The sequence below is a fragment of the Macaca fascicularis genome, chromosome 14, assembly GCF_037993035.2.
Source record: "Macaca fascicularis isolate 582-1 chromosome 14, T2T-MFA8v1.1".
NCBI classification, from domain to species: Eukaryota; Metazoa; Chordata; class Mammalia; order Primates; family Cercopithecidae; genus Macaca; species Macaca fascicularis.
The window spans coordinates 53589922-53608507 of NC_088388.1; the positions used below are offsets into that span (position 1 = coordinate 53589922).

The 18586-nt window shown below is 44.5% G+C and overlaps 1 protein-coding gene across 50 annotated transcripts in view; it reads right to left on the minus strand.

Moving 5' to 3' along the window:
• The window catches only part of MICAL2 (microtubule associated monooxygenase, calponin and LIM domain containing 2), a 272353-nt gene that overhangs the window by 176858 nt on the left and 76909 nt on the right, over positions 1-18586 (minus strand). For all 50 annotated transcript variants that reach the window (XR_012423390.1, XR_006692248.2, XR_006692246.2 and 47 more), the window contains one exon: positions 16549-16889. Coding sequence is in view for 38 of the 50 variants with exons in the window: in XM_074014283.1 (XP_073870384.1) it covers positions 16549-16812 (264 nt within the window). In the remaining 12 variants the exon portion in view is untranslated. The remainder of the gene's footprint in view (positions 1-16548; positions 16890-18586) is intronic.

Genomic DNA, 18586 nt, shown 5'->3' on the forward strand with positions numbered 1-18586 from the left:
TTTCCCAGAATCATTTTCTCCATTGAAGTCCTCAAAGGTTGAGTGAGTAGATACTAAAGTCTAGGACTGTTGGTTTTGAACACTGTCACATTCTTCCGTTTATCCCCATGAAATTCTAGGCAAGTCCCTTAACCCAACGAAGCCTCAGTTTCCTCATCTGTAAAGTGGGGATAATAATCCCAGCCCTTATTACCCCAGAGAGTTATTGTGGGAATCAAATGAGATACTCGATGCAAAATTCCTCTGTAAACAGAAAAGCTTTATACCATTGTGATGTTATTAAACCCTAACAAGGGACAAGTCATTTGGTATGATCAGGAGCTTCAGAATCAATGTGGGAGGCAAAAATACAGGAGGTTCCTTCAGCACAAGAGATCATAAATCAGTGTCACTCACACCTGTGACTGCGTGCAGCAGCACCAGAAGAGAGACCAGTGGTATACCCTTCATGGGAAACCTTCCTGCCAAAAAAAAATATATATGAAAACACTGCAAGAGTCTGGACCTCTTAAAATTCAGATTTACAATTCCTTGCAAAGGACCATAACCCTCATTCTCTCCTCCCTCAAGATGTCTCTTCAAGGAGAAGAGACCTTCAAGAAGGTGGCAACCCACCACGCCCAATGTCTGAAAGAGGCCAAGTAGACAATACAAGGTAATCATGGTCTTTGCTAACCCCAAGGCCTCTAGTGGCCCTGAAAAAAGCATTTCTACTAGCACAGGAGAATGAACCTTGGTTTCAGTGTGTTAGGGGATAAGGGGAAGGTGAAGATATGGGAGCAAGGAGTATAGAATTACTTTCCCCAGAAATTTGGTAGAGAACAGAAGAAGAAACAGAGCTGATGATATTGATTTTCATAAGAAGTCAGATGGCTGCTTAAAGGGAAGGGGCTGAAGAGACAGAGAAGGAGGTAAAGGATGGGAACAGCTGCTATGGGAATTGATACAGACAGGAAACTGGCTAGATTTTCTGAAAAGGCTGTCCCAGAAGCACTGAGAGGCTCAGCATTAAGTTATCATAACTTGGTAACAACACCAACCAGCTGGGCTCTGCGGCTCTCTCTAACAGTGCCAGGCAGCCCTCGAGAGCAGGACACAGAATTAGAGACACCAGAGTCCCTTTGGGGGGCAGGGGACAGCCTGAAGTCAGGAGCACTGAGAAGCTGCCGAACATGATTGCAAAGGTACAATGTGGGCTCCAAGATAGACAAAAGAATGAAGCCCTTGGGAGGCAGGTGGATCAGGAGGACAGGGAGGCACTGGCTAAGGATGGGAATGTGGATTTGCAGCAGGTCTCATGAGAATGAGATGGTAAGAGAAGCAGCAGCTTCAAGTCATGGTTAGAGAGGAGCATTTCCAGTGGGAGTTTAGGTGGGACAGTTCTGGGCAGTGGAAAACTCCTAGGTGCGGCTCTCAGCTGGGCTGCTGGGGAGAAGGCGAGAGGTGGGAGGAGGTGGAGGCTGCTGGAGCTGCAAAGGTGGAGGATCTCCAAGGACAGGATTTCAGCAGACTGAACACAGAAAGCGCCTACAGTGCTGGGCAGAGGCAGGTGGAGGAGAGGCTGAGAACTAGGGGAGGAGCCTGCCCAGAAGGCAACCTGTGAGAAGGGAGTTGTGGGAAACAGGTTGGTGAGGCAGGAGCTGGGCTGATCAGACAGGGCATTGGGCCAGGCTAGAGCTGGAACTTTAATCCACAGGCACCGGGAGTTTTGAATCTGGGCAGTCACAATCTGAGCTGTGCTTGCGAAGAGTGACTCTGCAGGGGCCAGTACTGGACTGGAGGGGAGGAAAGGCCAAGAGAGGTTAGAGGCTGGCAGGTGTGATCACTTGAGTAAGAAATTAGTCAGTCCCTGAACAAAAGTGGGGCAGTGGGGGTGAAGAGCAGGGGACAAACATGAAGAGAACTGCAAAGGAAGGTGTGATTGCATGTGGGAGGAAGAAAGGAGATGGGCCTGGAGTCCCAGCTACTCAGGAGGCTGAGGCAGTAGAATTGCTTGAGCCCTGGAGGCAGAGGTTGCAGTGAGCTGTGATCATGCCACTGCACTCTAGCCTGGGCAACAGAGCGAGATATTGTCTCAAAAAACAATAGTAATAATAATGATAATGAAGTCTGATATGAGACATTTACCATCTAGTTTTTCTTAAGGAGACCATCTAGTCTCCTATTACTTGGAGGCTTCATTTAGGTAACACGAACCTTAGCTTCCATAACCCCTTTTATCTTAACTCATATATTTCTTTATGCCAACTTCAACTCTTCAGGCAAAGCTTAACTTTCAACCAACTGCCAATCAGAAAATCTTTGAATCCACCTATAACCTAGAAGCCCCCATGCCTGCACCCCCATACCTTACATGTATTGATTCATGTCTTTGCCTGTAATTTCTGTCTCTCCAAAATGTATAAAACCAAGCTATAACCCAACTACTTCGGGCACATGTTCTCAGGACCTGCTGTGTCATGGGCCATGGTCACTCTTATTTAGCTCAGAATAAACCTCTTCAAACATTTTACAAAAGTTGGGGTTTTTTTGTTTTTTGTTTTTTGTCAGCAGCTTCCATGCCTTCCCTGAACTCACCACCCTCCAGTCACTGCCGCGTGTTCAGCTAGTAGAAGATCCCTGAACCCAGTCCTTTTGGGGTTTTATGGCAGCTTCATCATGTAGGCACAGTTGATGAAATCACTGGCCATTGATGAGCGAGTTATCCTTCAGCCCTTCTGTCCTCCCTGGAAACTGGCTAGGCCTTTCAGGCAGCAACCTTCATCCTGAAGCTGCCTATGGGCTGCCAGCCACCAAGCATCTCATTACCATGCAAAGGACACTCTTATCACCCTGGAGATTCCAAGGGGAGAAGACCAAATATATATATTTCACAATATCAGATTACTTCAATGGGGTCATGGGGCTCAAGAGAGAGGTACAGGCCAGAAATAGAAATGTGGAGATTCATCTTCATGAGGGTGACAGGCAAGTATAGCTGAGATTTCCTGAGAAAGTAGGCCTCACAGAAACAAAAGGAGTTGGAGACAAACTCAGACACCAAATATGTACTACAGAAAAGAGAAATAAAGCATAAGACCCTTAAAAATTAATCAGAAAAGTTGTGCCATACCTGTACCTTATACCATATACAAAAATTAATCGAAATGGATGAAAGGCCTAATTGTAAGAGCTGAAACTAAAACTCCTAGAAGAAAACGTAGGGCAAAAGCTTCATGACAGTAATTTGGTCAGGATTTCTTGGATATGACACCAAAGCCACAGGCAACAAATGGAAAAATAGACAAATTTGACTTCATCAAAATTTAAAACTTTTGTGCACCAAAGAACACTATCAGCGCAATAGAAAGATAACCCATAGAATGGGAGAAAATATTTCCAAATCTCTTATCTGACCAAGAGTTACTATCCAGAATATATAGAGAACTCTTAAAAGTCAACAAAAACAAAACACAAAACCTGATTCAAAAATGGGCGAAGGACTGGAATAAACATTTCTCTAAAGAAGACTTATGAGTGGACAATAAGCACATGAAAAGATGCTCAACATCATTAATCATTAGGGAAATCCCAATCAAAACCACAATGAGATGCCACCTCACACCCATTAGGATGTCTACTCTAAAAACCAAAAAATAAGTATGGCGAATATGTGGAGAAAATTCAACCCTTGGACATTGCTAGTAGGAATATAAAATGATACAACTACTTGAAACAGTAAGACAGTTCCTCAAAAAAGTAAAAATAGAATTACCATTTGACCCAGCATTTCACTTCCGGGTATATCGTATACCCAAAAGAATTAAGGCATGATCATGAAGAAATAGATATGTATATCCATAGTGGCTGTGTCCCTAGCACCTGGCATGTAGCAGATATTTAAAATGATTTTCTTTTCTTTTTTTTTTTAAGCAGAGTCTTACTCCATTGCCCAGGCTGAAATGCAGATGTGCGATCTTATCTCGCTACAGCCTCTACCTCCCAGGCTCAAGCGATCCTCCCATCTCAGCCTCCCAAGTCGCTGGGACTACAGGTGCATTCCACCACACTAGACTAATTTTTTGTTTTTTTTTTCTAGAAATGGCATTTTGCCATGTTGTCCAGTCTGGTCTCAGTCTCCTGAGCTAAAGTGATCTACTCACCTTGGCCTCCCAAAGTGCTGGGACTACAGGAGTGAGCCACCATGCCTGGCTGAAAATGATTTTTTGAATGAATTAATAATTATGAAAAATTTGACTCAGGGATGGCAATATAAAATATAAGGGTAAATGGAAACAGTTTGGTGGTTCCTCAAAAAGTTGAATTACCATATGAGTCAGCAATTCTACTCCTAGTATATACCTAAAATTATTGAAAATGAAGACTTAAACTGATACACGTCAGTGTTCATCACAGCATTATTCATCTTAGCCAAAAAGCAGAAAAAAAACCAAGGGTTCCTCGCTGGATGAATGGATAAACAGATGTGGTACATACATAGGATAGAATATTATTCAGTCCTAAAAAGAAGGAAATTCTGGCATATGCCATAGATGAACCTCGAGGACATCAGGCCAGGTGAATAAGCCACTCACAAATACTGTATAATTCCACTTAAACGAGGTACGTAATAGTTAAACTCTGGAGACAGAAAGAGAATGGTGGTAGGTGGGGACTGGGGGTGGGGAGGAGTGGGGAGTTACTGATTGTCGGTACAGAGTTTCATTTTTGCAAGATGGAAAACCTTCTGGAGATGAATGATAGTAATGGGTGTACCACAATGTAAATGTACTTCATGATACCAAATTATACATTTTAAAATGGTTAACGTTTTATGTTAGGTATATTTTACCACATTTTGCTTGAAAAAAACCTCAAACTCAATTCAGCACTGGAAAAGTTTTAAGTATGACTGGAATAACTTGGATATGCAAATTTACTTTTTCAACTGTAAGTTTTATAAAATTTAAATACAGATGAAGTACTTCTGATTAAAATTTAGCATCTGAATTGAGATGTTCTATAAGAGTAAAACACACACCAGATTTCAAAAACTTAGTACAAAAAATGCAAAATAGCTTTAAATAATTTCATAGTGATTACATGCTGAAATAATAATAATTTGGATATATCAGTTAAATATATTAAGATTAAAAAAGAAAAGAATGAAATTCTGACACATGCTACCATATGGACAAACCTCAAAAATATTACGCTAAGTGAAATAAACCAGACACAAAAAGACAAAGATGATATGATTCCACTTACAAGAAACATTATGAACAAATTTACGCAAACAAAAAGATGAGAGGGTACCAGGGGCTGGCGGAAGAAGGGCAGAGGGAGTCTTTGCATAATGGTTACAGAGTTTCTATCTGGAGTGAGGAAAAATTTTGGAAACAGGAAGCGGTGATGGTTGTACATCCTCCAGAATGTAACTAATGCCCTGAATTAATTGTACACTTAAAAATGGTTGAGATGACAAATTTGTTATACATATTTTACCACAATTTAAAAAGACACATTGGGAATGCCCAAGGGGAAGAGTAAATGCAAGAGCTCATTTTCTTAAAGCTAGAGAGGATCCACAAGCAGCTGCAAGTAAACATCAGCAAGTTCTCCTCAGCTGGAAGGGGACATGAAACTTCCCCTGGACTTAAATCTTATCGATTTGAACTTAAAAAGAACCTCCCCCTATATGTTCCTCAGATTTTGACAGCTGTCCCCTGCAGAAAGGGTCCTGAGAATAAAATCTTTCCACTGCAGACTTCCCATAGACCAGGCTTTGGCATAGCTCACTATCCTGTATTTACATCTCTTGAGACTATAAGACTGATAGCAGGAGGTGTAGAATACACCAGGTTGCAGTGAAATCTGTCACATATAGCCAAAGGCTCTGAGCAGCGTCTGAAATTATAATAGACTAGGTTTATCTTTCTAGGAAGCTGCATAGAAGTTTGAAATGAGTAACTTTTTAATGTAATCTAATTCTATATATAACACATAAAAATACATGTTGTAAATAAAATATATTTACAACTTCTCTTAAGTATATATTTCTATAACTATGTATGTTATATATTTCAATATTTGTACCAGGATATATGTTAGTACATGTTACATGGAGAGCTGGTAGCTTATGGCTGACCATCCTAACGAGACAGCCAAGTATAAAGAGGTCCCCGGAGAACCTCTGACCAGCCTGTGCACTGGGAGGATGGGGTGGGGCCTCGGGAAGTTTGCATCTTTAGCAGGGGGAGGAGCCTGGCCTCTCCTGTTCCGGGTGGTACCTGGGATTCAATGTGTGAGATGGGGGGCCTGTTAACAGGAGCCTCTCTCACTTTGCTGAGTTTTTTTTTTTCCTTTTCGCCCAATAAAGTCCATTTTTCTCACTCTTCAAGGTGTCTGTGAGCCTAATCTTTCATGGCCATGTGGCAAAAACCCGGCTTTTACCTGAACTAAGGAGAAAGTCCTAAAACACTAATATCAACTAAGAAGCATGCTGTCTCCCACCTTGTTTCTTGCAAAACTCACTTACTGAAAGGCCAAGTAGGAAGAGACCTAACTGCTTGAACCTGCAGACATTCGGTTCTCTTACACACAATTTGACTTCGTCTTCCTCAGCTCAATCATTGTCATTCCTTTCACAGGTGTTGACCGCTAAGGAACACCCTGCACTCCAAACACCTACTAAGCATCTGCATTTGAAGAACTTAACCTGAGGCAAATACCTGTTACGTGTCAGGCATTATCCTAGGTGCTGGGAATCAGCCAAGAACATATAGGCAAAAATTCCTGTGCCCATGGGGCTTACATTTTAGCAGAGTTTCTGGGAACACTTTTGCCTGCATGATAAAGAAATGTATGTAGCTACAGCAACCCCTTCTACCTTCTTCCTGCTTTGAAAGCAAATGTGATGGCTGGAGCTACAGCTGCCACCTTGTGACTACAAGGTGACAAGCATGAGGAAAAGCTGCATTGTCCAATTTGACAGCCACTAGCCACATGTGACTAGTAAGCACTTAGTGTGTAGCTAGACTTAACTGAGATGAGCTGTAAAACACACAGTATTTCAGAAATGTAATATACAAAAAGCAAAATATCTCAGTAATCATTTTTATATTTACTACATTTTGAAATAGTGTGGATATATTAGGTTAAATAAAATATATTATTATAATTTCAATGCTTCTTTATATTTCTAAAATGTGACTAATAGAAAGTTTAACATTTTACATGGGTTTACAGTATATTTCTATTGGGCAGCGCTGGCCTAGAGAATCAGAGAATACAGCTACTGAACCTCCAGCCACCACCTCTCTCTTGACTTCTCCTTAAAAACATAAGCCCCTATTTGTTTTCACCTCTGGTCACATCTCAGTTACCGACAGCTGAACACAATCTTACAAATTCAGCGCAGGAGAACAACCTGAGAATCAGGCTCACTGAACTGCCCAGGACCTTCCCTGTGGCAGGAGGCCGAACTGAGCCTGGTACTCCACCCTGTTGAGTAGGAGATAGACAGATATATTCACACCAAGTGGGACAATTATCTGGTCAAGGAATACACTGATTGCCAAGATATTTTTAATTGTGGGAAAAAATCAAAGCAGAGCAAAAGTCTCCAAAGAGCAAAGAAGAGGGAAGCCAGGGTTTACCTTTCAGTCTGGGAAGGAGAGTGTTAAACTGCTTCCTGGTTTCCTTTTTTCCTGCCCAGAGATACAAATTTATTTGGATAATCCCGGCCGGAGACTCCCTAGGGCCTTGTACAACCCTGGGTGGGCCAGGAGCTACAAGAGGGTTTTCTTTTTTTCTCCAAGTAAAGGGAGACTCAGTCTTCCAGCTTCACAAGCCTATTGGCTAACTTCCCGTCTCTTTTGAAAGCTCCACAGGCAGCCAGATGCTAGGCAAGGGCCAGACAGGGCTGTGGCCACCATCCCCGCCTCGAAGGGAAGGAATGCTCAGATGCAAACTTAGACAGATGCTTAATAAGGAAATGAAAGGATTGTCTGGTATTGATTCCTGCTAACCCAGCATCAAAGCTTGGAAATACCGGGGCTCACACAGTAAAGCTCCAGAAAGAAGCCCTTTGAGCCACAGAGTTCGCTCCTCCATCCATGTGCATCTTCCCTGTGCCAAGCCCTGTGCTGGGGGATTGAGACCCGGGGATGAGCCAGGCACGCTCCCTGTCCTTCGGAAGCTCACCATCGAGCGGGAAAAAGACAAAGCAATCAATGTGGAGCACTGATCAGCCAGATAGCAATAGGACCAGAGAATCTAGGAGCCCAATGGGGCACCAAACCCAGATTGGGGATGGAATAAGAGGAGGCAGTGGGGAGGAGATAGTCAGGGAAGGCTCCCAGGAGGAGGTGATGTCTGCTTGAACTGAATCATAAAGAGAACAAGTTAGCCAGGCCAGGCCCCTGTTCAGCACTAACAGGACAGATCCTCTGTGGGCCAGGGCCCTAAAGTCTCCCATTATTTAATGAAATTTTCAAGAGAAATATAAGTGCATTCGATTTGATACACTTATATGTGTTCTTCTCTTAAAGAACATTCACTTTTACCAATACAGCAAACTTTTTTTTTTCTTTCTTTCTTTTTTTTTTTTTTTTTTTTTGAGATGGGGTCTTGCTCTTCACCCAGGCTGGAGTGCAGTGGCACAATCACAGCTCATTGCTGCCTTGACCTCCCAGGCTCAAGTCAGCCTCCCCACTCAGACTCCCCAGTAGTTGGGACTATAGGCATGCACCATCACACCCGGCTAATTTTTGTATTTTTTGTATAGACAGGGTATTGCCGTACTACCCAGGCTGGTCTCAAATTCCTGGTCTCAAGGGACCCGCCCACCTAGGCCTCCCAAAGTGCTGGGGTTATAGGAGTGAGAAATGGGGACTGGCAAACCAAACCTCTTAATGAAACAATGCGTATGGAACTATGTTGTGAGCTGTAAAGCTTGGTGGTGGTAATAAAACTGTTGTTAAAAGGATGGCAGTAATCCCTGCCACATCACTGCTGGACTGCTCTTCACCCAGTGGCCCTGTTCAAGGTCACCTAGTCCAGGCTGCAGGACTCAGAGGACTCTATCAGTGCCCATTCAGCATGGCCCAGGAAATCTAAGGAGGCAACGTCTTACTGTGCTTTCTCTTTTTAAAGAAGGACTGTTTTTGGTGCTCCCTTGCACTATTGGTGGGAGTATCCACTCCAGGGAGGAGAATCTGACAATGTCTATAATTTTTAAATGTAGCACACATACCCTTTGTCTCACAATTTCACATGTATACAAACAAGTGTGGTTAAGGAAATGCACTGCAGCACTGTTTAAAATGGCAATAGACTGGAAATAAGCTAAGCTAAAGAAATTGTGCTATAGACTGGGTACGGTGGCTCATGCCTGTAATTCTGCACTTTGGGACACCGAGGCTGGTGGATCATGAGGTCAGGAGTTCGAGACCATTCTGGTCAACATGGTGAAACTCCATTTCTACTAAAAATACAAAAATTAGCTAGGCATGGTGGCGCACGCCTGTAATCCCAGCTACTTGGGAGGCTGAGGCACGAGAATCACTTGAACCTGAGAGGCGGAGGTAGAAGTGAGCCGAGATCATGCCACTGTACTCCAGCCTGAGCAACAGAGCAAGATCCCGTCTCAAAAGAAAAACAGAAAAAAGAAATGGTGCTATTGTGCTCTAGCCATAAAATGGGAAACCATAAAAGGCCATGAATAAAAGAGTTAGATCCACACCTACTGAGAAAAAGCAATCTCGAAGATACATTTTTCAGTGAAAAAAGTTCAGAACAAGTGCAGAAAAAATGTTTGTAGATTTTTTTCCCATTAAGAAAATACAGGGGGCAGTGCATGTATCCATATCACACATCCACAAACATGCAGAGATTTTCAGGAAGGTCATACAAGAAATGGGAAAGTACTTGCCTCTAGGAAGGAAAACTGGGGGAATGGAGAAAAGAAACTTCTTCCACACTAAATTTTCTTTCCTTTTTTTTTTTTTTTTTTTTAATTAGCTTGGCTTAGGCTCAAATCCACTCTGTCTTGTCTTGTCTTTTTTTTTTTTTTTTTTTTTGAGACAGGATCTTGCTCTGTTGCCCAGGCTAAAGTGCTGTGGTGCACTCATAGCTCACTGCCGCCTTAACCTCCTGGGTTCAAGCGATCCTCCCACCTCAGCCTCCCACATAGCTGGGACCACAGCATGGTGGGGCGCACCATACTCAGCTAATGAAAACACATCATTTTCTAGAGACATGGTCTCACTGTGTTCGTCCCACTTGCTCGGTCTCACCCTATATTTTCTTATCCTACTTGAGTTATTTTTTATCATGAGCAGGCATTTTTTTTCAAAGAAACATTTTCTTTTTCTTATAAAGAAAAAATATATATAAAGAAATACATACGGAAATATATAGATAAGTAAGGGGGCAGAAATATATGTTTATATTTAAATAAATACATGTATATATAAAGAAATAGATACGTGTATAGTGTGTGTGTGGTGTTACGTGTGTGTGTGGTGGGTGTGTGGTATGTATGTATGTATATGTGTGTATAAGTGCATGTGTATGTATGTGTGTGGTGTGTGTATGTGTGTATGGTGTGTGTGGGGTTATGTGTGTATGTGTGTATGGTTTGTGGTGCGTGTAGTATGTATGTGTATGTGTGTATTTGTGTATACATGTGTGAATTTGTATATATGTGTATATGTGTGTGTGGTGTGTGTGTGTATGGTGTGTGGCGTGTGTGTATGTGTGTGTGATGTATATGTGTGTATTTGTGTATATATGTGTGTGTGGTGTGTATATGTGTATATGTGTGACTAAGTGTATGCGTGTGTGGTGTATGTGTGCAAAGGGTGTATGTGTGTGTATTTGCTGTAGAGACCAGGTCTCACTATGTCGCCCAATTTGGTTTCGAACTCCTGGCCTTGAGCGTTCCTCCCATCTTAGCCTCCCAAAATGCTGGGGTTACAGGCGTGAGCCATCCCACCTGGCCTAGTTTTTTCATAAAAAGACAAAAAATTATTTATTTAGAAATATATTTACAAAGTGAACTCAGTAAACCTGGATTAACCACTTCCTACAAAGACAGCTAAAAAGGAAAGTTTTTTTCCTTCTCCATACAACATTGCTGTGAATTGGATTTACTCAAGCTCACATATAATGCCCAACGTACACACTCATGCAAACCCCACACACTCCATGTGCAGCTGTGGTAACAAATGCAGCCATTGGTACAACCCGACTGGCAATCCAGGCTCAGAAACATGTTCAATGTTGCAGGGCCGGCAGTCTACTGTCAGGTTAAGCAGATAAATCCAGAGTTCATCTAAGCTTTTTCTTCAGCTTGCGCAGTTTCACACCCCAGAGACCATCTTCTGCTTTATCGGTTATGACTGGAACTGCCCATATCAGGCAAAGTGGCCCTTGAAGAGTCTGAGCCAGTGTAGCCATGACAGATGACTTCAGAGGTTGGGAATGTCAGACAGGTTTATCCAGGCCAAGGGGTAGCAGTCTTTGCTCCTGGTGTCACCCCTTCTACCCCTAACAGCCTCGCACCCTGCTCCGCTGCCTCCCTGCACGATCTGTGGAGGAAGCTGGGGACCATAGGACCGTCTGACCCTCGAGCACAAACCGGGGCCTGGGCTACACACAGGGGAGGGGCCCAGGAGCAAAAGGTGTGTGGTGACCCTGTTGGATACTCATAAAATACAGTCACATTCTTCCAAAAAGATAACGCAAGAGTTTTCATTACATAGGCTGGCCCGATTCCTGCTGGTGACAAGAGTCCGTGAGTCATTTCCTGGGAGTTTTTATGGCAACAATGTACAAACACCCTTTGGTCTGTAATGGTACCTGTGACTACTGAGCAATCCTGTGAGGAGCAGTGGAAAGAACCCTGGACAGGACTGGGAATCAGAGGCTCATTGTTAACAGTTTCCCAGGTCCTCTGTTTGAGTACGAGACCTTCTGTTCACAGCCTGGACCAGCAGGTGTTTTCCTCCAGCCTTTCCTACCATCCATCCACTCTGTGCTCTCCGGCTTTCACCCTTCCTCCAAACCCCATACACTCCTCCTTTCCCATTACAGAGCAACACACTCTCCCTAGAATATATGCACTCCCTCTAGCTGTTTCCTCAGTTCTACACGGCAAACTCCTACTCATTTGCCAAGTCCCACATCAAACCTCCTCTTCCAGGAAGCATTCCCAGACTACCCCCGTCACAATCAGTCATTTGCTTTTCTATACTCCTGCAGACCAATGTACAGACCTCTCTCTTAGCTCTTACGATATTAATGATAATAAGGGCTAAATGTTTACTGATCACTTATCAGAATGCTGGACAGCCTTCTACACTTTACAAAGGTTACCTTATTTAACCCTCATGGTAACTCCATGAAGTAGCTACTCTTATTATCCTCATTTTACAGAGAATGCTACTAAGGACCAGAGATATTAAGTAACTTGCCCAAGGCCACAGAGCTATTAGATACTTAGACAAATGCCTGGCACATAGTAGTTGCTCCATAACTATTCACCTGATGAATGATTAATAAGTAAATACAGAAATAATTACATATCTGTCTTTACAGAAAGCTCAAGTAAGAACCACATCTTATTCAGCTTTCAAACTATCCTCTCTGTCAAATGCCTGGTAAGGTGTACGGCACTGGAAACACCTGCTAATGAGCAAATAAAAGAACATAAGAGCAAACCAGTAAATAGAGTCCAAATCCCAGTAATGCCACTATCTTCAGCTTTCTGGACCCTGGTTTGTGGCCTGTTCAATGCAGAGCTTGCACATAACATCTGCTTAAGTTCCTTCTAGCATTAAAGATTTATATATCAAAACAACCAGAGTCCAGAATTTTGTGATGATAGCATTTCCCACACCAAATTACATACTGCAGGTTCTTCTGGGTTGTTTTCCCTGGGAACACTACTCAGTCGGGTGTGACATTTGAGTCCGGTGTTACCCTAATACAGAGTCAGTATCAATCGTGAAAGAGTTCATTTGGCTTGATCCTCAGTTCACCCTCATTCATATCCAAACATAGTCATGCCGAGGGAAAGAATTATTAATATTCAGTGCCAATAAAACCCTCATAAATCAATAATAAACAATAATCCCAAGTGAGATTTTGTAACTAGCACCTGAGCCATTGCTCTAGAGAACTTTCAGGCCACTCTCCTTGTCCCCTGGCACCTCCACTAGAGCCCTTCCCTCTTCCCCAGTCTCTCACTGCTGTGACACGCACGTGTGTATACACACACACACTCACGGGTGGCACGGAGGCAGGAGCATGGTGCTCAGCATATGGCAGGGGCTGATACATGCTTGCGAAATGCTTAAGCCTAGACCCACTCCAGGTGGTGCTGAGCTGCATCCACATCAGCACAAAGGTCAGGGTTCTGGCTGAATTACGTTTATTCCTGCTCTGCCTATGGCTAACCGGGAGCTTGGCTTTATGCCTGGTACCTGACAAACCTGTGTCATCTGGCTTAGCACTGATGATCAGCCACATGTATGCAAACGCCCAGCATTTCTTCCTTGACTAATGCTCAGCATAAACCATACACCAAAGGATGCCTGAACATGGTATGTGAGCAAGACAGTGTCTGTTCATGTTGGAAGAGGTGAGGACCCCTGTTCTGTGTTTTGACTCACAACAAGGAGTATAAGCACCGGCCTCATGGAGCTGGCCATTAAACACCCACACATGAATGTGATATGCAAGGAGCCTATATCATGGCCAGAATACAAATCAATAGTCGCTGTAGAGGACACCCATTTTTTGTGTGATTTTTTTTTCCTTCCTTCCTTCTTTCCTTTCTTTCTTTCTTTTTTTTTTTTTTTCTTGAGATGGAGTCTCACTCTGTCACCCAGGCTGGAGTGCAATGGTGTGATCTCAGCTCACTGCAACCTCTGCCTTCTGGGTTCAAGTGATTCTCCTGTCTCAGCCTCCTGAGTAGCTGGGACTACAGGCACCCACCACCACACCTTTGTATTTTTAGTAGAGATGGGGTTTCACCATGTTGGCCAGGCTGATCTCGAACTCCTGACCTCAAGTGATCCACCTGCCTTGGCCTCCCGAAGTGCTGGGATTACAGGCGTGAGCCACCACGCCCAGTCAAGGACACCTGTTGTTTATCTGTCTCACACTCCCACATCCTTGGGGACCTGCTCCTCCCTCACGTCGATTATGTGATGCTTGAAAGGGCTGCCAATCACAGTAACCAGTTCCCCTGGCTTTGGCCATAATAAATCCAGAGGTGGGCCAATCAGAATCCTTCTCAATGGTTTTTTTTTTTTCAATATTGACCTGGAAGAGACAGATTCCAGCCTTTTGGAATGGAGCTATAAAGATGTGAAGGAGAGGCTTCAAACATGGAGAAAAATGTGTCTGCAGGAGGGAAGCATGGAGCCAAAAGAGAGCAAAGCATCCAAGCATCCAAGTTAAGGCCCCAACTTAAAGTGTCTGGACCTCCCTGTTAATATGAGTCAATGATTCCCCGTTCTTTGTGGTAATTTTGAGCTGGGTTTCTGAAAAGCACAGCTCAAGTAGCCTAACACAGTCACAGTTCATACTTACAATCATTCTCAAATGTATCTTCCACTCCTCAGCATTCAGGCGGTTTTTATGAGATGGGTTATCTCACATGTGAAAAATGTCCTTGTTCCTCCTCACAAGAAAGGCATAAAAATTCCTGGGCAAGAGGCACCTTACCCAGCATCCCTAACAAAAGGTGCTTTCTTTCCCTTTGTATCTCAGAAGCCAGTGGTGACCTGCCAACCACAAGATGTGATGACTGTTCTATTTCAAGCTACCAAAGCTTGTAAAATAGAGGCCGGCCACACTGGCTAGGTAACTGGCTAGTACGTTTTGGAAGAAGGGTCTCCTCTTGGTGGTCAGCCCTCCATTCCATCCCTCTACTCACTGACTCCCTGTGACAATCTGTCTTCAGATCACCAAGAGGGTCTCTCAGCAGCCACAGCATGTTGGGTGTATGGGGCAACAGCATTCCCTAATAAAACCAGAGCTCGGAAAACCCTCTGTGAGAGAATATAGTGCAACTGGGCCACCTGACTTTTATGGGACTTTAAAAAAAAAGAAGCCACCATACACAATTACTAAGAGGGGTGACACTTTGGAAGCTAAAAGTTTCCCCTCCTTTAAATCTGAAGAGCCACCCAGTGAACTCTGAACTATGAAGCCACAACAACGAGGAAGGGAGGCACTGGGCAGGAGTAGCACCCAGGACACTGGTCTCACCTTCTCCTCCCCCTTCCTTTTCCCTACCTCCCCCATCTCTTTTGCCTAGCTGGAGCGTGGCAGGTTATGGGCAGGTACTGTCTGGATGGCTAGCCTGCTCTGGGCTGAGGCGACTGGTCTGTTTCAACCTGATGGAATGCTCTTCCTATGTCCCGCAGTGTCAGTGTGCCCCAGGCTCACAGGAGCTTGGCAGCTGTCTCCCCTGGGGCAGTGGAAAGCAGCATATCCCATGGTGGACTCAACAGCTTCTCATCACCAAAACAAAAACACAACAGTCCCGATTGCCATGGAGAGTTCAATCCTCTTGTCCTGGGATTGGCACCAACTGGAATTCCTAGGGTTCTAGCTGAGCTACCTCCTGTGAGGTCTAAATACAGCACATTTGATTTTAACCTAAACACACAGCCTGAACCAGTGCTCAGGGCTGATAGCCCCCAACGGCCACCAGGAAAGTCAGCTGAGAAGCCTACACTCTCAGCTGCCCATCTGGTGGTGGGCATTTCACAAATGTCAGAGAAAGGTTGTGATAGTGAGCCTATGTTCGCCGATGCTGTCTATGGCCAAATGATGGGGGATGCAATCGGTTAGTGTAGGCTTAACTATGAGTGCGGTCCTAGGTAAATAAATGCATCCTGAGGAAGGGAGTGGGCAGGTGAAGAATGCAAGGGTATCAGGTAGAAGAGAAAGAGACAGGGAGGAAGACCCAGACCTATTTCTTAGCCAATTAATTCAAAACCAGGGGATCTTTCTAAAATGTCCACACGCAGGGGAACACAACTCTCTAACTATGCCTCTCCCTGAGATTTAGGACTTAGGCCCTAGAATCAGACGGGCCAAGATTGTCCTCTAGTAATGTGATCTTGGGCACAACTGACTTCTCAATTTCCCCATCTCTAAAATGGCCTGAAGGACTACTGCAGCTGTTCATGGAAATCATGGCCATAAAGTACCTTGTACCTAGAAGCTGCTCAATAAATAGCAGCTACTAGAAGTAGTAGTAGTGGCAGCAGGAATAATGGAAGTGGGGGTAATATCAAGCATTGGCTTTTCTCCCTCAACTTTGCCTCTGGCTTCCCTCCCTTGGAGACAGCACAAGTGGAGGGAACCTCCCAGCCAGGAAAAGCTGATGCTTCGAGACAAAGGAAACCTTTACCAGAGGAAAACAATGCAACATCACACCCACACCCAAGAACCTTAGAGTGCCAAAATGGCAACAGCTTCCTAACCTCCTAAATGTCAACCCACATGCCCTGCAAAGGTAAGACTAGGAGGGTTTCTCCTTACCTTGGTGTTCATGCACGACTTCCCTCGCTTATACTCTTTGTGGGAACCACGCTTATCCAATTTGTACCACAGGGCTTTGGCTTTCCAGGTGGTCACCTTGGACTTGAGCTTGGAATAAAAATTTCTATGGTCCAGAGGGTCTAGGTCCAGGTGTCGTGTAAGGATGTTGAAGGCCTGGAGGGTACCTTTGCACGTGGATGCCTGGACAAAGTTCTCAAAAACCTGCCCCGCCTGGGCCTGCTTCTCATCCTCGTTTTCCCCCATGGTTCAGGAGTCGTGTGTGGCAGTGGTGTGGCAAGGACACAGGCGAACAGCATGAAGTATCTGGAGAAACGTCACACCTGCAACAGTAGGAGGAGGCAGAGGTCAGCTTTGGACAATGAGGGTAGGGTGGGGGATGGGTGCTGAGAAGTAAAAATACAATTTCTTTAAGACATTCAAATATTAATCATACTATTTAGTGTTCAATACTACACATAAACATTTATAAAAGATATAGAATTGTGCCTTTTGGCCTGTCAATGTGGCATTGCGGGTAATCTCTCCCCTATACTCTGCTCCTCTCGCTGGCTGAAAAGTACCACACACTGCACAAGGCTATGCCCTGGCTAATGCCAATAGTACCTGGTCAATCTTGCTCTGAGTCAAGTGGTTCTGCAAACAGTGACTAGGAAAAGGGAAAAACTCCCAGAAAAGTACACTAGCTATAGCACCATTGAAAGTCTATCATTCTTGGTACTGCAAGTTGGCTGGCTGATGTGAATATAATCCAGCCACAATTCACTAATGCACAGACAGAAAAAACTCCAAAGAACATCTCTCTAGATTTCATGACTGCCCACCTCTCCTTAGACACCCAGCTTTAAAGTCTTTCTTCATTAGTTACCAGAGGGCAGGGCTTTCCACTACACACATGACCGTCTCTTCTCAAAACTTCTGCTCCTGGTATCGGCTGGGAGCATACCATCTACCTCAGTCAGACTCACAGACAGACAGAGACACGTGGACCTCCTCCGCCTGTGCAAAGGGGGCCTGTGCTCTGTAAGTCCAGGCTGTGAACTATTTGGAACAAGTGCTTCGGCTGATGGAAGGGAAAAATGCGATGGGTGCTCATTCACATCCCAAAAATAGCTTGCCTGGGCTTTGGCCATGGTCCTTTCTGCACCATTCTAACCTCAGACTTTTCTTAGAAAAGTCACTTAAGTTTCAAAGGAACAAAAATAAAGTAGAGCTGATTTTCCAAAGCACTAGCTGTTTTTCCAGAATCCAAAGCTGGCGCAAGGAGACAAATGTGGAGGAGCTGGGGCTGACCCAGCTGTCAGGAGGGCTGGAGGGGTCTCTGAGCAAGAGGACACAGCAGACCGAGCTCCGCCGATGAGGCCTGTAAGGGGAGGTCAGCAACACACAGAGCACAGGCCTCACGGCAGCTCTGCGCTCCCCAGAGGGGCAGTGTTTATCGTGGACAAGTTCGAACAGTGGGATGGTTTTATAATACCAAAAGCAGAGAATGGTGTTTATCTTCCTCCTTAATCTCTTACTTATTCACTCGGCAACAATTTTTGGTGCATTAGCAAGAGTTGGGCACCACTCAAGGGGCTGGGAATATGTAGGCTCAGGCCCTGCCCACAGGGGAAGACGGATTACAAGACCACAGGCAAGTGCTTGTGGACTATGAACCAAGGGCATGGAAGCCCAGAGCAGGCGGTGTCCAACAGAGCCTTGAGGAGTCCAGAGGGGCCGCAAAAGGGAAGTGTCAAGAAAGCTTCAATTTTAGGAATGAGATTTATTTTACTAGAAGACTGGGCAGTGGACATTCCAGGCCATGGAAATACCTACACAGGGATGTGAGTGTGGGAAGAGCAGGAGAGTGGTGGAATGACAGCATGTTCAAGGTTCAGGATTTGTGAGGAGGTGTGGTGGGGATGTCCAGCGCACATGGTGGCAGATGTCCCCTCCAGGCCAAGGAGGGGGCCTGGCCTCTCCAGTGGGTGGTAAGGAGCAGGAGACAGAGCAGCAGGAAGAGGCAAGTTTTTGGGAA